Source organism: Mastomys coucha, unplaced genomic scaffold, assembly GCF_008632895.1.
Source record: "Mastomys coucha isolate ucsf_1 unplaced genomic scaffold, UCSF_Mcou_1 pScaffold18, whole genome shotgun sequence".
NCBI classification, from domain to species: domain Eukaryota; kingdom Metazoa; phylum Chordata; class Mammalia; order Rodentia; family Muridae; genus Mastomys; species Mastomys coucha.
Genome location: NW_022196900.1, coordinates 10,665,920 through 10,681,966, shown reverse-complemented (window position 1 = coordinate 10,681,966; position 16,047 = coordinate 10,665,920). Strand labels below are relative to the sequence as shown.

Here is a 16,047-nt window from a genome sequence, read left to right as displayed (position 1 = left end):
GGTGGTGAATCTTACCTGTGTCTATGACTATTCTTCTCTTTCAAATTGCTAATGAGCCCTAACCATATTCTCCTCTGAGATTGCAGGTAACTTCTCTGAGTTAGGTCCGCATTACCTAACTCTGGTTTTGCAAATACAATGACTAAGGCTATACTAAATTAAGAGGTGTTGTCTTGCAACACTGTTTAGAAAATTTTAGTGGTGGAAAAATAGTAAAGAGAAAAATTTAAGAGGAAAAAATGAAATGAGGAGAAAAAGAGGGAAGGATGTGAGAGAGAGGGAGAAGGAAATTGTCATTAATAAGGAGATTCTGGTCTCAATAAGACCAATCAACACCCTACAGATTGGGAAAAAATCTTCACTAACCCCATATCCAATACCCAAAATATGTAAAGAACTCAAGAAGTTAATCACCAAAAATCCAAACAACCCAATCAAAAGATGGGGTATAAAAATAAACAGAGATTTCACAACTGGAGGATCTTGAATGGCTGAGAAGTACCTAAAGAAATGTTCAAAGTCCTTAGTGATCAGAGAAATGAAAATCAAAAGGACACTGAGATTACACCTTACACCAATCAGAATGGCTAAGATCAAAACCTCAAGTGACAACACATGTTGGAGAGGATGTGGAGAAAGAGGAACACTCCTCCATTGTTGGTGGGATTGCAAACTGATATAACCACTCTGGAAATCAATCTGGAGGTTCGTCAGAAAATTGGTAATAGATCTACCCAAAGACCCAGTTATACCACTCTTGGGAATATACCCAAGAGATGCCCCACCATGCCACAGAGACACGTGTTCCACTATATTCACAGCCTCCTTATTTGTGATAGCCAGAAGCTGGAAACAACCTAGATGTACCATGACAGAAGAATAGATAAAGAAACTGTGGTTCATTTACACAATGGAATACTACTCAGCTATTAAGAATGAGTGGTGGAAAATGTATGTTCAAAGTCTGCCTAGAAAATATGGTGAGACTTTGTCTAAAAGAAATGGGAAGGCAGGAAAAAAGAAAAGAAAGGAAAGAAGATATAGAGGTTAGGAGGAAGGAAGTGTGGGAGGGAGAAAGTGGTGAAGGAAAGAAATTTCACAATCAAACCCATTATTCTTTATAATTAATATACTCTAATAAAAAGAAAAGAAAATTCTTAAGTATATATCTTCTAAACTTCTCTACAAAAAAAAACCTTGGGTGACTAAAATGTCTCCTAGCTGGCTCCCTTTCAAACTCCCAGTAAGGGTTACCCACTCTGTGATTAAATGTGGCTTTCCACTGGGACATGTCCATACTGAGCTTCAAAACTATAGAGGACTCTCATGAAGGACACCCAAGACTTTTGATAGCAACCTAATGCCATTGCCGACTTACTAATACAAACCTAGTGGACCTAACTTAAATTATTCTGAACTACCTATATAATAGAAAGAAACGGGATTCTCTGAAGATAGATTATTAAATTGGACCACTAAGATCTATTACACAAGCTTCATCTTCAATTTATTGAATGTTCTACCATGGACTTAAAGAGACCATAAATTCCTTTTCTCCAAGAGGTCTATATTTTTTCTAAGTATCTTCTTAATTTCTATTCCTAAATACAAAAATTATAGTGAACTTCTGAATAACAAAATGGTGAACATGACAGAAAGCATCAACATCTGACACACAAGGACACTTGTCTCCAACACTTAACCAGGTGTGTAGGCTACATCAAAACACTTCAACTCAATGAGCCTTTTTTCCATCATTATTTGTTTCACAGTCCTTATGAATAATTAAATGTGTGTAAGATACTGAATGCAGTACTCGACACAGTTACTTTGATAATATAATAGAAGTCAGCCTCCTCTGAGCACCTTCCTATTCAGCAAAGAGTTACATCTGGCTTTGAGGTTGGACTGTGCAGTTTGGTATGAGGTTGGTAGACAAACCCACAGGAAAGAACTTGTGTAGTCTAAAAAGAATGCCTGTTTCCCTGGTATCTACTCTCCAGGTCAACAAGATGCCAACAAATGACAGCAGCTGGCAAGTTTGTGCTGGCCTTAGTATCCAAGTTTCTGTCCCCTAAACACAGCCAACTGTCAGGCTACAGCTTTCTGACTAGTAATGGACCAGTTTCATCACTTTCTCTTTTCTTCCCTTGGTTTTAAATATAGGAATGATCCAGAGAAACTAGATGCCTTCATCATGGACAAAGCCCTTCTGGATTATGAAGTGTCAATAGATGCTGACTGCAAGCTTCTGACCGTTGGAAAGCCATTTGCCATCGAAGGTATCTATCGTTCTTAATTCACATTTGCCCAGATGCACTGTTTGCTAAGCTAGCAAGTCACAGGTACCAGAGGCAGAAAGCGATTCATCTTGTCTTGTTTTCATTTTCAACTCATAAGCATTCAGCTACTAAGTTTGTTGACAATGGAGATTTATTTTTCATTCAACTCAACAAAATTTTATTTGTAAAATTGTTAGGGCAAAAAAATAATAGTTTCCTAAATGATGATGTTCCAGTATCAGGGAGTGATGGTCATAAGGATTCCAATACTATTTAATGTGAATTTGTATTTGTGTTTTGTTTGGTTTGATTTTGTTTTCTGTGGTAAGGATCAAACCTTAGGCTTTGTAGTTACTAGGCAACTGCTGTATCATTGATCTGCCCCAGCCTCTTTTTAATGAGTATATTTGAAGAGTCAAATACCATAATAAATCTAGTTGATTAAAAAACCTAGAAATATGATAAGACTCTATATGTCTTATGAATACACCAGACAAAGTCGACCATGTGTGGACTTATATTGCCTGCTTTATGATGAGTTTAATAGGTGTCTGGAGATAGCTTTCTCTTTTAAATTTTTGATGAGCCATATCCAGATTTTCCTGTGAGTTTGGTCTTGAAGCAATCCTACGGAGGTAGCAAAGTCCTATTTCTAGAAATCTATACTTGCCATGATAATGCAGTTCTGTGAGAAGAGTCCCAATGTTGATGAAGTCTAGTCTACTCAGTTTATACACAAAAAAGCCAAAAAATTATATCATATATTCATAACCATGTAATTAGATGACAATATTGGGATTAAAATTCAAACCTAGTATTTTACAAAGAATATTATCTTTCAATCTGGAAATAAATGAAAAAAAACATCAAATTCCGAGCTTTGTCACCCTTTGGGGCCTTTCCGAGCTTTGTCACCCTTTGGGGCCTTTCCGAGCTTTGTCACCCTTTGGGGCCTTTCCGAGCTTTGTCACTCTTTGGGGCCTTTCTGAGCTTTGTCACCCTTTGGGGCCTTTCTGAGCTTTGTCACCCTTTGGGACCTTTCCGAGCTTTGTCACCCTCTGGGGCCTTTCCGAGCTTTGTCACCCTTTGGGGCCTTTATTGTGTTATCTGAGATCCAGGATGACTTTTCTTTCTGCTAGCAACAAGCTTTGCTTCTAGCTAGATCAACCCATCAATCAAACTTCAGGACCAAAGATGCATTATTTTGTCAGTATTTTCTCTCATTCTGAACAACAGCTGACATGTGGACTACAAAGACTGAACCAGAAAATCCCATACCTCTCAACTCCAGCTTCCCCTTCCTGATAGCACACGCTGGTGCTCAAGACAGCCATATACATTTGTCACAAGACATTTTGGTTTAAAACAATCTCATGGAGTTCCCAAGTTTTGCTTTCAGAAATCTGTATGTATTGTGTGTTGTATATACTCATATGTTAGCTAGGATATAAGACTATTATGTTTTCAGTCTCACAACTGTAGTTGGTCTCTGTCTGTCTTAAATATACCAGGGGATGTTTTCTTCAGTCTTCATGTTTCTTAATGAATGGGGGTTAAGCATCTGCTATCATTTCTTTGAGACTTTCATAGGAACTACAAGTTTCTTCTACAGGCAAGATAACAGTGATGAAACTCAGGATATCAGGATAAGAGATAGTTGGTAGTAGTATTTTCTGTTAAGACTAGAATACAATTATATATACATATATACATATGTATTATATATACATTATACATTATATATGGGAGAGAGTGTATATATACATATATATGTGTGTGTATGTATATATCATCTTTCTATGGGGGGGCATTAGAAAGCTCAGTAGACTGTTTTAATGTAACAATGGAAAATTCCATTTTATGGAGCATCTGGGGATACAGAGAGATGTTACATTTTATTTATGTCCTCTATGTGTGGGGCAAATGAGTTTCCTTCTCCCATTAGTAGTTGCTAACAACAAATCATTTGTGGAGGGAAATAATAATGAGGGACTCTATCTTCCACCTTTGTCTCCAGGGAGCAACCCCATTTTGTCAAAAAGTAGTGGTAAGATGGCTTGTTTGCCTCTGCTGGACCTCAGTGCCAGATGCCACCCAATTAACTCCCCACTGGCTTCCTGTTTACGCTTCCATCTGTGCTCTTGAGACTAAGTGTCTTGTAGTTCCTATCATTCTAGATACTTCTTTGTTCTCAAAGAGGATAAACACAAAATGATATATTCAAACTTGAAGGAATCAAAGACGTGAGTAGAGAGAGCTTTATCATCATTGTTGGTTGCCCCTCTGAATGAATGGAGTATGATAGTCAGGACTGACTACCCACTTGACAGGACCTAGAATCCCCCTGGAAGATAAGCTTCTGGGCATATTTGTGTGGGAGTACCTAGACCTGGATCACTGAAGGAAGGGCCCACCCTGAATGTGAGCAGCACCATTTCCTGGTCTGGAGTCTTAGACTGCTTTAAGTTCCTACCCCTATGACTTCCCACCATGATGGACTGTACCCTTAAACTGTGAGCCAAAATAATTCCCTAAGTAGCTTTCTTATCCATCATTCTGTCATACAGGAAATGTAACAAAAACAGAATGCAAATGAGAAAATGTAATAAATATTGATCCCCCAAACAAGTTCACACTCTAAACCCAAAATATTGGCAGTGAGCTCTCCATCATGGTGACTGACTACTTGAAGTGATTTGGGGGTCCACAATTCCAAGTGTTCAGTTCCGGGTTGCTTGGCTGTTGTTTCTGGGCCTGAGCTAAGACAGAACATATTGCAAAGAGAACATGATAGAGCAAGCCCACTCACTTCATGGTGAGCATGATGCAGAAATCAAGAGAGGAAAGGGCAGAACAGGTACAAGGTAGACCCTTAAAAGTACAGAAATAATCACCCCCTTCTTCAAAAGAGGAACATAGCTACTCATTAAGGCAGAGCCTTCATGCTCCAGTCAACTTCCAAGTGCCCTACCTCAAATCAAGGATACTCTGGGGACCAAACCCTCAACACAAGAGCTCTCCAGGAACAGTTTAGATTCAAACTATTGCATAAGACTTTTAAACGCTACAAAGAGGTATTAGTTATAAGTTATACACAAAGTGGGGAAAGGTTACTAAAGAAAGTCAATGAGCGGCGAGTATAGTTCAATGACAGTTACCTGTTTACCATGCATAAAGGCTCAAGTTTGATCCAAAGCATTGCAAGGAAGAAAAACAGACCTGGTGATTTTTAATGCTGACTTCTTGTTCTTGATTTGGTTTTTGTTTGTTTGCTTGCTTGTTTTTATGTTCTTTATTTGTTTGTTCAAGGGGTTGGTTAGTTGGTTGGTTGGTTGATTGTTTTTTGTTGTTGTTGGGTTTGGGGTTTTGTTTGTTGTTGTTTTGGGGATTTTGTTTTGTGTTGTATTTTGTGTTTTGATTTTTGTTTTGGTTTTGTTTTTGGTTTTGTTATGAGATTCGAGTCTCATATAGGGCAGGCTGACCTCAGGCCACATCCGTAGGTAGTAGATGGTTTTGAATTCTTGCTTATCCTTCTTATGCCTTCAGTGTTGGGAGTGCAGGCAGTACCATGCCTGGCTTTTGAAAGCTGATATTTTTTTCAGTTTTATCTCAAGAATTTCCATACATTCCCTTCATTTTTTCATGAAAACCTATGACAAAATATAGTTTTTGAATTTATTAAAACATGAGACTGATTATCAGACTAGACTACATATATATAAAAAAGTCATCAAAGCAATTTTTGGCACATTACTCACTTTGGCACATAAGATTACAGGTGCCTAACCATGGGATCTGGAACAATGTTAACACGTACTAACTGTGTAATAAATGATGTATTTCTCATTATGTAACTTATCAGTTCAAATTCAAATAAGTATCTGGCTCACTTATTAATTCACTAACTCAAATGCACTTAGTTTCTCATGTATAAATAATTTCAGGAACTTAGGAGGAAAAAAAGGGTCTACGGATTCCATCATGCTGAACATGTACTGGATCAGCATAATACTGAGCACCCAGAATAATCTGACCATTGCTCTCTTCTAGACTCTCTAATCTAGACGTTACAGTCACCCAAGATTCATAGGAAACCTAATCCTTACTGAGATGGTAGTAGGGAGTTGATTCGATAGTGATTAGATCCTTCATGAGGATTCTAAAGAGATAACATTAGTACTCCTATCATGGGCCCATGGAAGCTCTTGAATTCTTCTCACTATAAGTTGCAGCTAGAAGCCATCTATGAAAGGAGATCATCACAAGACACTGAATCTGCCCTTGGCTGTTCTTGAACTTCCAAGCAACAAGACTATGAGAAATAAGTGTCTTTTGTTGCTTGTAAGCTACCCTCTCCTTAAACAGTAGCCCAAACAAGCCAAGATAATTACTAAATATTCCGCCCAACCTCGGCTTTTCCACTCTTGTTTAGCTTTGAAAGTAAAAGTAACGGCCTATGAGAGAGAGGGTGCCTCGACCTCCTTGTGTTTGAAGTTCTTTCAATGATATTTTTATTCACTTTACACCTCAATCGCAGCTTGCCTCCCTCCTCTCCTCTCCTCTAAATCCTACCCTTAAATGTTCCTCTCCCATTACAGCCTCCCATTCTCCTCAGAAACAGGGAAGAACACCCATGGGTAACAACCTGCCCTGGCACATCAAGTCACAACAGGACTAGGCACATCCTCTCCCACTGAGGCCAGACAAGGTGGCCCAGGTAGAGTATGGGAATCCTAAGGCAGGCAACAGAGTCAGAGATAGCCCCCTGTCTAACAGACTCTGAATTATTAAGAAAAGAAAAGTGAGGTGGCCATGAAGTTGGGAGGAAGATGTGATGTGTGGTGTAAGCCCAAGGACCTTGGAAAGAGGAAGTGGAGGGATATTATCAAGATATATTGTGTACGTATATAAAATATTCAAAGAATAAATGACGTTATGATTTTTAAAAATGTATTATCTGTTCAAGAGGTATACAGAAAGTTTGGTTAAATATCATGCATCAGAGGCACAAAGACATATTATGTTCTTGAGAATAAAAAGGAAAGTGTTAAGATAAATGAACACATGCCCCAAATTTATGCATTGGAGTTAGCAGACAATAAAGGTCAAGCAGAGAGAAAGAGTAATGTAACTGCACAATAATGATCTGTGACCTTTCAGCAAAAGGCCTTTGACTGCTTCTGAGCTGTTCTTTTACGGGCTTTCCAATAATTATTTAATGCAGTGCTTAGAGCACTAACTCTGGAGTCTGGCCCTTGGATTAAAATAGAATTGCTGTCACTCACTGGCAAACATCTTAATCTGTTCTTCCAGCTCCTCATCTGCATAGTGAGAATATGAAATGAACACCTAGCAGAAAGTTGCTATCAAAGTTAAGTAAAATAGTGCATATAAAAGCATGGGGAAACACACCCAGTACACAAGAATGACTCGATAAGTTAACAATTCTGAGGATATTAAGTTGAGAAACATACATGGCAAAAATCTTCCCAAGATATCCTTCATGAATCTCAGCTCCTCCAAGACACTTCTCTTCCCAACTTGATGTGCTTTAGGTAAGGGAACTCCATTTTTCTCAAGTTGGGACAATGGCAGTATGCTCTGAACCATTATCTCAGAGTAAGTAAATATGATATTCCAGGACAGACATAAAACAAAAAGACTCTTTGTTCCTGGGGCTTCTAAAAAAACAAAATACTATTTTTGAGTTCCTCTTTTCAAAATATCTATTTTCCATCCATATTTTGGGGAGTTTTTTTTTTTTTTTTAGCTATGAACTTTCTAACTATACATTTGCTAGTCAAAGTATATTTCCACTACTCTTAGCTGAGTAAAGCTGACTTATCCATGGAGAAAAGATCAGAATTCTATTTGGGAAATTGTTCTCTTGGGCTATTAAGCTGTATCCAATTTCCAGGGTGCCTGGTGCTTTCATTTTTAGGGTTGAAGGATTCCATCTTGCCTCATTCATCAACCACAAAACAGTCTGGCCTGTCAGTGCCGCAAAGTCGCAGTTCTAATGATAATATAGGCAACTCTGACTAAGTCAAGTCAGCAATTTAAAAATAAGCTTTTTGACAATGGACACGAACAACTTTGAAGAGCAACTAATAAAACAAAAAGATAGAAGTGAAACCTTCAAGATTTACCACTTTATGTTTCTGAATAAAATGGACTTTTATGTCTGCAGTAAATTCCCCTCTCACAGACACATAATGTTTTTTATTCTTTCTTTGTCTTAATTAGTTAAAAATTATTATTAATGCTAGAAATCACTGAAACATCAATGTCCAATATACATATTAAAATAAAAAGTTAAAAGGATGTCAATTTATTTTTAGCTTCCATTGCAAATTAATCTAGGCATGATGGAGTACAATGATTTAATATTCATTATATCCTGGGCAGCCATTTTTTATAAATGTCTTTGTAGCTTCAACATAGCCTTTACGTGGTGACTCTTTCTGCTTTTGTTACAGTGCCAAAATTATATTCTTAGAATATGTAGGCTTAATCATAGGTTGTAATTTTACGTTTTTCAAACTTTCTTATGCATTTTGGTCTCCTCTACTTAAAACAAAACACAATGGCCCTATCAAAAATCCATCTAAAATGTTTGTGTTGTTTCATTCAGTAGCAACTTCTCTTTCTTCTAAACTCCCAGCAAATGTGCTCTGCTCTTCTCATTGTGTTTTGGTTGCTAGATGTTACCTGTATTGAGTGTATGCCTCATCTATCATTTTTCCAAAAAAAGTCATGCAACTTTCCACCATGCGGCACAGCTGTTGAGTCTCGTCTTAGCCTCCTCTGGATAGGCTCTGCATCTAACCTAACACAGACACCCCACAACACTATGCACACTTGTGGGATTTATGAGCAGATAAACATGTGCAAAGTCAATGTTTTCCAAATAAAATATGAAAACTATCCTGCTTAGTATTATTATACTGATATGGGTTGAAATTATTAGCTTCAAGGGGATCTTTATGAGAAATGTAGTTTAAGTTGTTGCATGTGCCCTGGACAGCTCTCAGCCCAACCCTACCTGCTCTTGAAGGTTGAGGGTGGGGGTGGGGGTGGGGGAGTTGGTGTAGAGTCAATTACACAGACTCTGAGAGCAGGTGAGAAATGCTGCAGCAAGCTCATCTGAGCACTGCTGCAAGCTCCTTTAATGCCCTTCACCCACACCTCCATTGGTCCCAAGAAAGTATTTATTCTAAATAGCAGTTCCTGATTGGCTGGCATTATTTGCACCAGCAGTCCTTGCTCTCTCAGGCAGTCCTCAACTAGGTCCTCCTGCAGGCCCCAGTGGTTACAGAGAGGCAGCCCTGCAGTTCTTACTACAGTTAGTGAGGGGCCTTCCTCATTAGTTTTCTGGCATACAGTAAGCCTACTCCTATATTCTCTACAGAACTTATAGCTAAGTTTATAAGCAAAATCTACCCATGAACAATGGTTTTGGCTAATGAAAACTTACTTTTGAAGATTGGGTGTTTCTTCACTTATTTGTGTATGTGTGTCTTTGTGTATATTGGTTGTGCATAGAGGGATCCATATAGAAACTAGAGGGGGGCATTGGATGCCCTCGAGCTGAAATTATAAGCTATTGTGAGCCTGTCAATTTGGGGATGCTGAAAAACAAACTCAGGTCCTCTGGAAGAACATTAAGTACTCTTAACTGCTGAAGCACTACAACTCCACAATTTGTTTCCTAATAAACTAATTACTGATTTTGGGAGGATGGCAACCACATGGTTACAAATATTAGGACAACACTGAATTGGAGGAAAGGGATTAAGTATTCCCTAGATATGGTGGAATGAACATTGGTGTTTGAATCAAGCAGAATTATTTTCAAACATTAGTTTTGCCAGCTACTGACTGTTATCTTAGCAGTTTAATCACTCAAGATTCAAGTCTCTATAGGTAATATATACTCTGTAATGTATCATTATGTGGGGAATATATGGGACACACAGAGGAATTTGGAATACCCTAAGCTTTATTATTATTATTAGAATTCCAGAGTGATGTTACTGAAGTGTGGTATCACAAGATAGTAAAAATTTATTTCTCATGTATAATTTACATTGTAGGGTAGAATATACTAATATTAAGGATCAGTGTTTAAGAGCAATATATAAATGTTACATATTGCTTGATAAATATTAGAAGTTGTTGTTGAAAGCTATTGCTTCAGTGAGGAAAAGATGTGTTAATATTCAGCAAAGTTAACACAAGCTAATTATCCTTATGTGTCAACCTATTTCCATCATACAGTTCCAAATCCACCCCACCTATGTTCCTAATGCCCCTTTCTTCTCTCTCCCAATGCCTGTCTCAAATGTAACAAAATTAGCTTCATGCAGTTAACTGTTTAATATGTCTCCCCACTAACATGCATGGACCACTTTACATAGTATCTGTTTACTCAATCAAATATTTGATGAGTGAACAAATAGAAGGATGAATGGATGAGAATCAGTAGATTAGTGAATGTTATTATATGTGGGCCTTGTATTACATCCATCCTGGTATAAATACTAAAAAATGTTTCAAAAACTGAATTATTAGAAAATAAAAACTTACTTAGAAAACTTACACATTAGCACCTGCTGCTCTGTCAGAGAACTTGTGTTTAGTTCCCGCCCACATCAGGTGGTTGACAACCACAGATCTAGAGGAGCTGATGCCCTCTTCTGGCTTCCTTGGGTACAAGACATACATATGGTGCACTTACATACCCACAGGCATTCAGAATGCACCAAAAAAATATTAAGTGAAAATAAATCTATTTTTAAAAAAGCATAGCCAATTCCATACACAGTGTTGCTTAATGAAGACATCAGAAACCCATTCAAATTCTATTATCATAAGTCTTGCCTTTCAAATCAAAACTACCCATCACAAAGAGGGACCGCACGATAGCTGTTGGAACAGAAAGTCCAAATTATGCTTTTGACACTGTCGTCTTTCTCTTGATGCTGGCTTCTTAAGAAACAAACAAAATGATCACAAAAACAAGCATACAACCCTTTAAAACCCAAAACCTGTTTGGTGTTGTATATTTCTACTCCATGTTACGAGCTTCGTATTTTGAAAAGGGCTTTGTGGATTTGCCCTATGGAAAAAAAAATAAAAACTAATACCTTTGAAATTGAATTGTAAAGTGAAATAATTGTAGCAGATATTTGTCTCATTAAGTATCTTTGAATCTTTGACAGCCTTTTAGTCTTTATTTGTGAAGAAGGAACTAGCTGCATTTTTTCATTTGTCCCCCTCAATCATCTTGAGGGCAAATAGAAAAATCTTTTTTTTTTTTTTTTACTACAAGAGCTAATAACTAAGAACAAGATGTAGTTAATTAACCTCTTTCACGTGGCTCCTCGACGAGATTATCAGTGTGTTAGCAGTCTGGAAAGCCAGGGAGCTGTACAGTGTAAGAACACACTAAACTGAAAATGCTGACAATTATACTCATGTTTGTTCTCTTTCTCTATCTCTTCTCCTGTTTCCTCATGCTTTGCATAACTGCCATCTTGTACCTTGAAGTTATCATATTCTTGATTTTTTTTTTTCTAAATGTAGTTTCATCCCCCCATATGTAGTCTTAAAACATGCATTGTTTTACTATGAGTTTACACGTACAAAATAAATTCATTCTTTAACTTTGAAGGAATGGCACTTCCCCCCAATAGCATGTTGCTAAGAGTTGTACATATATCACTCTATTTGTAACACATGCATCTCCGTTATATAATATCCTGATCATGTAACTATGCCACAATTTATTTATTCAAGGTTTTGTCAAACATCATTTGAGCTCTTTCCAAGTTTTGTGGTTATGAGCAGTCTTATTAATCATATTTCTTGATGTATTTGTAGAGCAATTGTTTGAAAGAGTTCTTGGATTTTAACATAAGTGTTCAACTATGCAAAACGTCACCAAACTTCCAAAGTAATTATATTAATATGCATTCTTAATTTCCATATCTTCTCCAATATTTGACATTACCACTTCTCTGACAATTAAAGTTAGTCATGATAAGTCCTTGTGGCTCTCTTACTTCTTATGGTGTATTATATGTCCATGTGGTATTTGAATTCATAATGTTCCCTATCAGTTCTTATGCTGGGGGGTTGGTTGCCAGTTATGGGTTCTAGAGAAGTGATTGACCCCTAAGGTCTCTAACCTAATCAATAGATAATCCCTTGATGAATTCAAAATATGATTATTTTTGAGAAGTGTATCTATGGGAACTATTTATGTCAATCCTAGATATTCTTGTATGCCCTTCTGTCTCCTGAATGTCAAAATAAACTTTTTCTATTTCTTCCTCCATGTATATTGATTGAAAACTCTGAAACCATGAGCTGAAGTAAATAACTTCTCCATCAATTAATCCTCTCTAGAAATGACTTCACAAACATACCCAGTGGTATACTTTCCTAGTAGATAGTATACTATCTACTAGGCACTGCTCAATCCAATCCAGTTAACAATTAAGATTAACCATCACATGCAGTTTTACTGGGAAAGAGGCTAGGGAATCCCAGATCTGGCACAAACCTCAGAGACTGCACACACACACACACACAAAAAAAAAAAAAAAAATACAGAAGAGAAGGGAAGATTCATTGCATCTTCTCAGAGATGCAGCTGACTCGGGGGCATTTTGGAGCTCTTTGAGGGAATCATAACACAGACTTACCATGCCCTTGTTAACTATATCCAGAGGCGATATCATATAAGAATGGTGGCCACCTCTCAGAACAGCATGAAGAACTCATATGCGATTGCATTCTCTTCCAGGCTATGGCATTGGTCTCCCTCCCAACTCTCCATTGACCTCTAATATATCTGAGCTCATCAGTCAATACAAGTCTCATGGGTTTATGGATGTGCTTCATGACAAGTGGTACAAGGTGGTTCCCTGCGGAAAGAGAAGCTTTGCTGTCACTGAGGTAAGCAAAGACTGCTGATAATGCTGGTGCTTTGTATAGCTTCCCCTTGAAAACCACAAGGACAGACCTTCAGTTGTACCCTCTGATCGACAATGTACCAGGATACTCCATGACATATTGACAACTTGGATTTGCTTGAAAAGTGTCCATTCCTACAGTCCTACGGTCAGTGATACAAGTTTTAGATTTAAATGTGATTTTATTCTGATGAGATTTTAAAAAAATCTAAATTTCCATTTCTGTTCTATAAACTAGCCTGAGAAATCTGTCAAGTATAGAAGAAATGTTTCCAAATTGTAGCAAGAATATCTGGGACCAAACTAAATAGTGTTTGCTTTAACCTTGAATTGATAGTTCTGATGTGGATTCCACAATATGCCTTAAAGTCTAACTCAAAACACTGCCAGGAAAGTTGAGGCATAAGCCCTTTGTCAGTTTAAAATCTATCCATACCTTAACTAGTAATTGTCAGACTATAGCATAATAACTTTTCAGAGCAGAAAACAATCAGCACTGCTTTTATTGCTCAGCCAGAGTTACTATGTGCCTGGGTTAAGGCACACAAATAGTCAAAAGTTTCTTCCTGTTGAAATGTTGTGTCATTATGGTGTAATTAAAAAGAAGTTTGCAAAATATGGCACAATTTGGATGATTAAAATAGGAGACTGAAAACTGTAACCAGTGCCGTGGCCCAAATACTCTAAAGGAAAGAGCCAAACAAACGAGTACAATGCCATACTGACATTAAAAAAGAAAAAGAAAACACATCTAAAGCCAATAATTGCTCAAATAGCCTCTGTTTGGCAAGAATTCCCAACAGAATGCAGCTCTGCCTGCCTGTTTGACATCTCCTCTTGAATATCCTGCAGGCATCTCAAATTTCACTTGTCAGAAGTCTAAGCCTTAGTGCTCCCTCTTCGCTTGCTTTTCCTCCTGGGCTTTGCATCTTGGCAATGGTACTTCTGTGCACCTACCCATACATTCAGACTGCCATAGGTGCTTATGCCTCTCATGTCCACCTTTTCCATTCACCAACAAGCCATATTGTCTACAAATTAGATCTCAGATATAGCCGTCTATTGTCAACTCCAGCGTCACCACTGTGTCCAAGCTGTCATCCTTTACCTGGCTCATGACAGACGTCTGCTAAGAGGTCTGCTTTGCACCTGCCTTCCTGCAGTTGCCTTCCACGTGGCAACTCATTCTTCTGTTTGACAGCCATGATCACTGGGACAGAATCTGAAATGGCGACATGCCTTGTGATACCTGGCCTTGATCACTTCTCAGTCCTCTCTTGGGCCACTTTCTGGTTTATCACAGCTGTGCCATGTTTATCTTAGAATGAAGATAAATCCATAGCTTCCCTGCCTTGGATTCCCTAACCTTGTGATTGACTCTTCCCCCTCAAATGCTCTTCTTCGCTGACATTTGCTCAGCTACTGCCATCGCATTACAAAATCCCAGGTAAGGAACTGCAGAAGTAGCTCAGTGATACAGTACCTGCCTAGCATGTCCAAAGTCTTTGATTTGAACCCAATGCTACAATAAATAAATAAATAAATAAATAGAACAGTCAGCAAGAGAACAAACTCAGCTAGTATCTCTCTTTTCAAATCCCAACAGAGGCTGACCAATATAAATCAACTTCCCTTTATGATCTCATATATCTTGAATTATTTAATAGCACTCAGTAATAACATAAACATTACTGCCTTAAACATAATTTTAATCAGAGTATTTTTTAATGTATCTCTTCATTAAACTATAAGAGCTCTAGGGCCAAAAAAAAAGAAAAAGAAAAAACTTGTCTTATATTTTCAATGCCTCCAAATAAAGTAGACACTTAAGAAGTCAAGTAGATAAATCAGAAAAACTGAACAATGGATCTAAAAAGAAATATGGGTCAATAGGAAGTCAGAAGTCACAGAGACTGTGGCAGCATGCACAGGGCCTGCACAGGCTCAAACCAGATGGGGTCCCAGTACTGAGAGGAATGTGGACACAAGCTCCCATCCCTAACCAAGAAGCTATCTCTGATTGACCACAGCTTGCAAAGAAAAACTTATTTCCCTCCAATCGAGTCTCACTGGGTATATAAACCATACTTAAGGGTAGGTCCCATGACTAGAAGTAGAGGGAAAACATGAATGAACTCAGTGATATTTTTGTAGACTTTGTTTGTCTCATACTGCTTTGTTTGGGCATTTTTATCTTACTGTTCTTTTGCTTGCATATAATGGTTTGCAGTTTTATGGTTTTAGGATGTATGAGTGTGTGCTTCCTCTGCGTTGTTGTTGTTGTTGTTGTTGCTGTTGTCGTCATCATTGTCAGTGGTGGTTGTAATGGTTTTTTACCTATTTGTTTTTTAAAGAGAGGGAGAGAAAATGCATGGAGTTGGATGGGTGGGAAGGTTGGGAGGATCTGGGAAGAGTTAGGGAAGGAGAAACCATGATTAGAAAGTACTGTATGACCCACAAACCACAAGAAACTCAAGAAGAAGGAAGACCATAAGGTGGACATTTCATTCCTTCTTAAAAGGGGGAACAAAATACCCACAGAAGGAGTTACAGAAACTAACTATGGAGCAGAGACTGAAGGAAGGACAAGCCAGCCTAATATAGCTATCTCCTGAGAGGCTCTGACAGTACCTGACTAACACAGATGTAGAGGCTCACAGCCATCCATTGGACTGAGCACAGGGTCCCCAATGAAGGAGCTAGAGAAAGGACCAGAGGAGCTGAAGGGTTTGCAGCCCCTTAGGATGAACAACAATATGAACTAATTAGTACCCTCAGAGCTC

At 38.0% G+C, this 16,047-nt stretch overlaps 1 protein-coding gene across 3 annotated transcripts in view; it reads left to right on the top strand.

The window, feature by feature from the left end:
- The window catches only part of Grin3a (glutamate ionotropic receptor NMDA type subunit 3A), a 188,434-nt gene that overhangs the window by 130,782 nt on the left and 41,605 nt on the right, over positions 1-16,047 (top strand). For all 3 annotated transcript variants that reach the window (XM_031377390.1, XM_031377389.1, XM_031377391.1), the window contains exons 5-6: positions 2,167-2,282; positions 13,096-13,247. In XM_031377390.1, the coding sequence (XP_031233250.1) occupies positions 2,167-2,282; positions 13,096-13,247 (268 nt within the window). The remainder of the gene's footprint in view (positions 1-2,166; positions 2,283-13,095; positions 13,248-16,047) is intronic.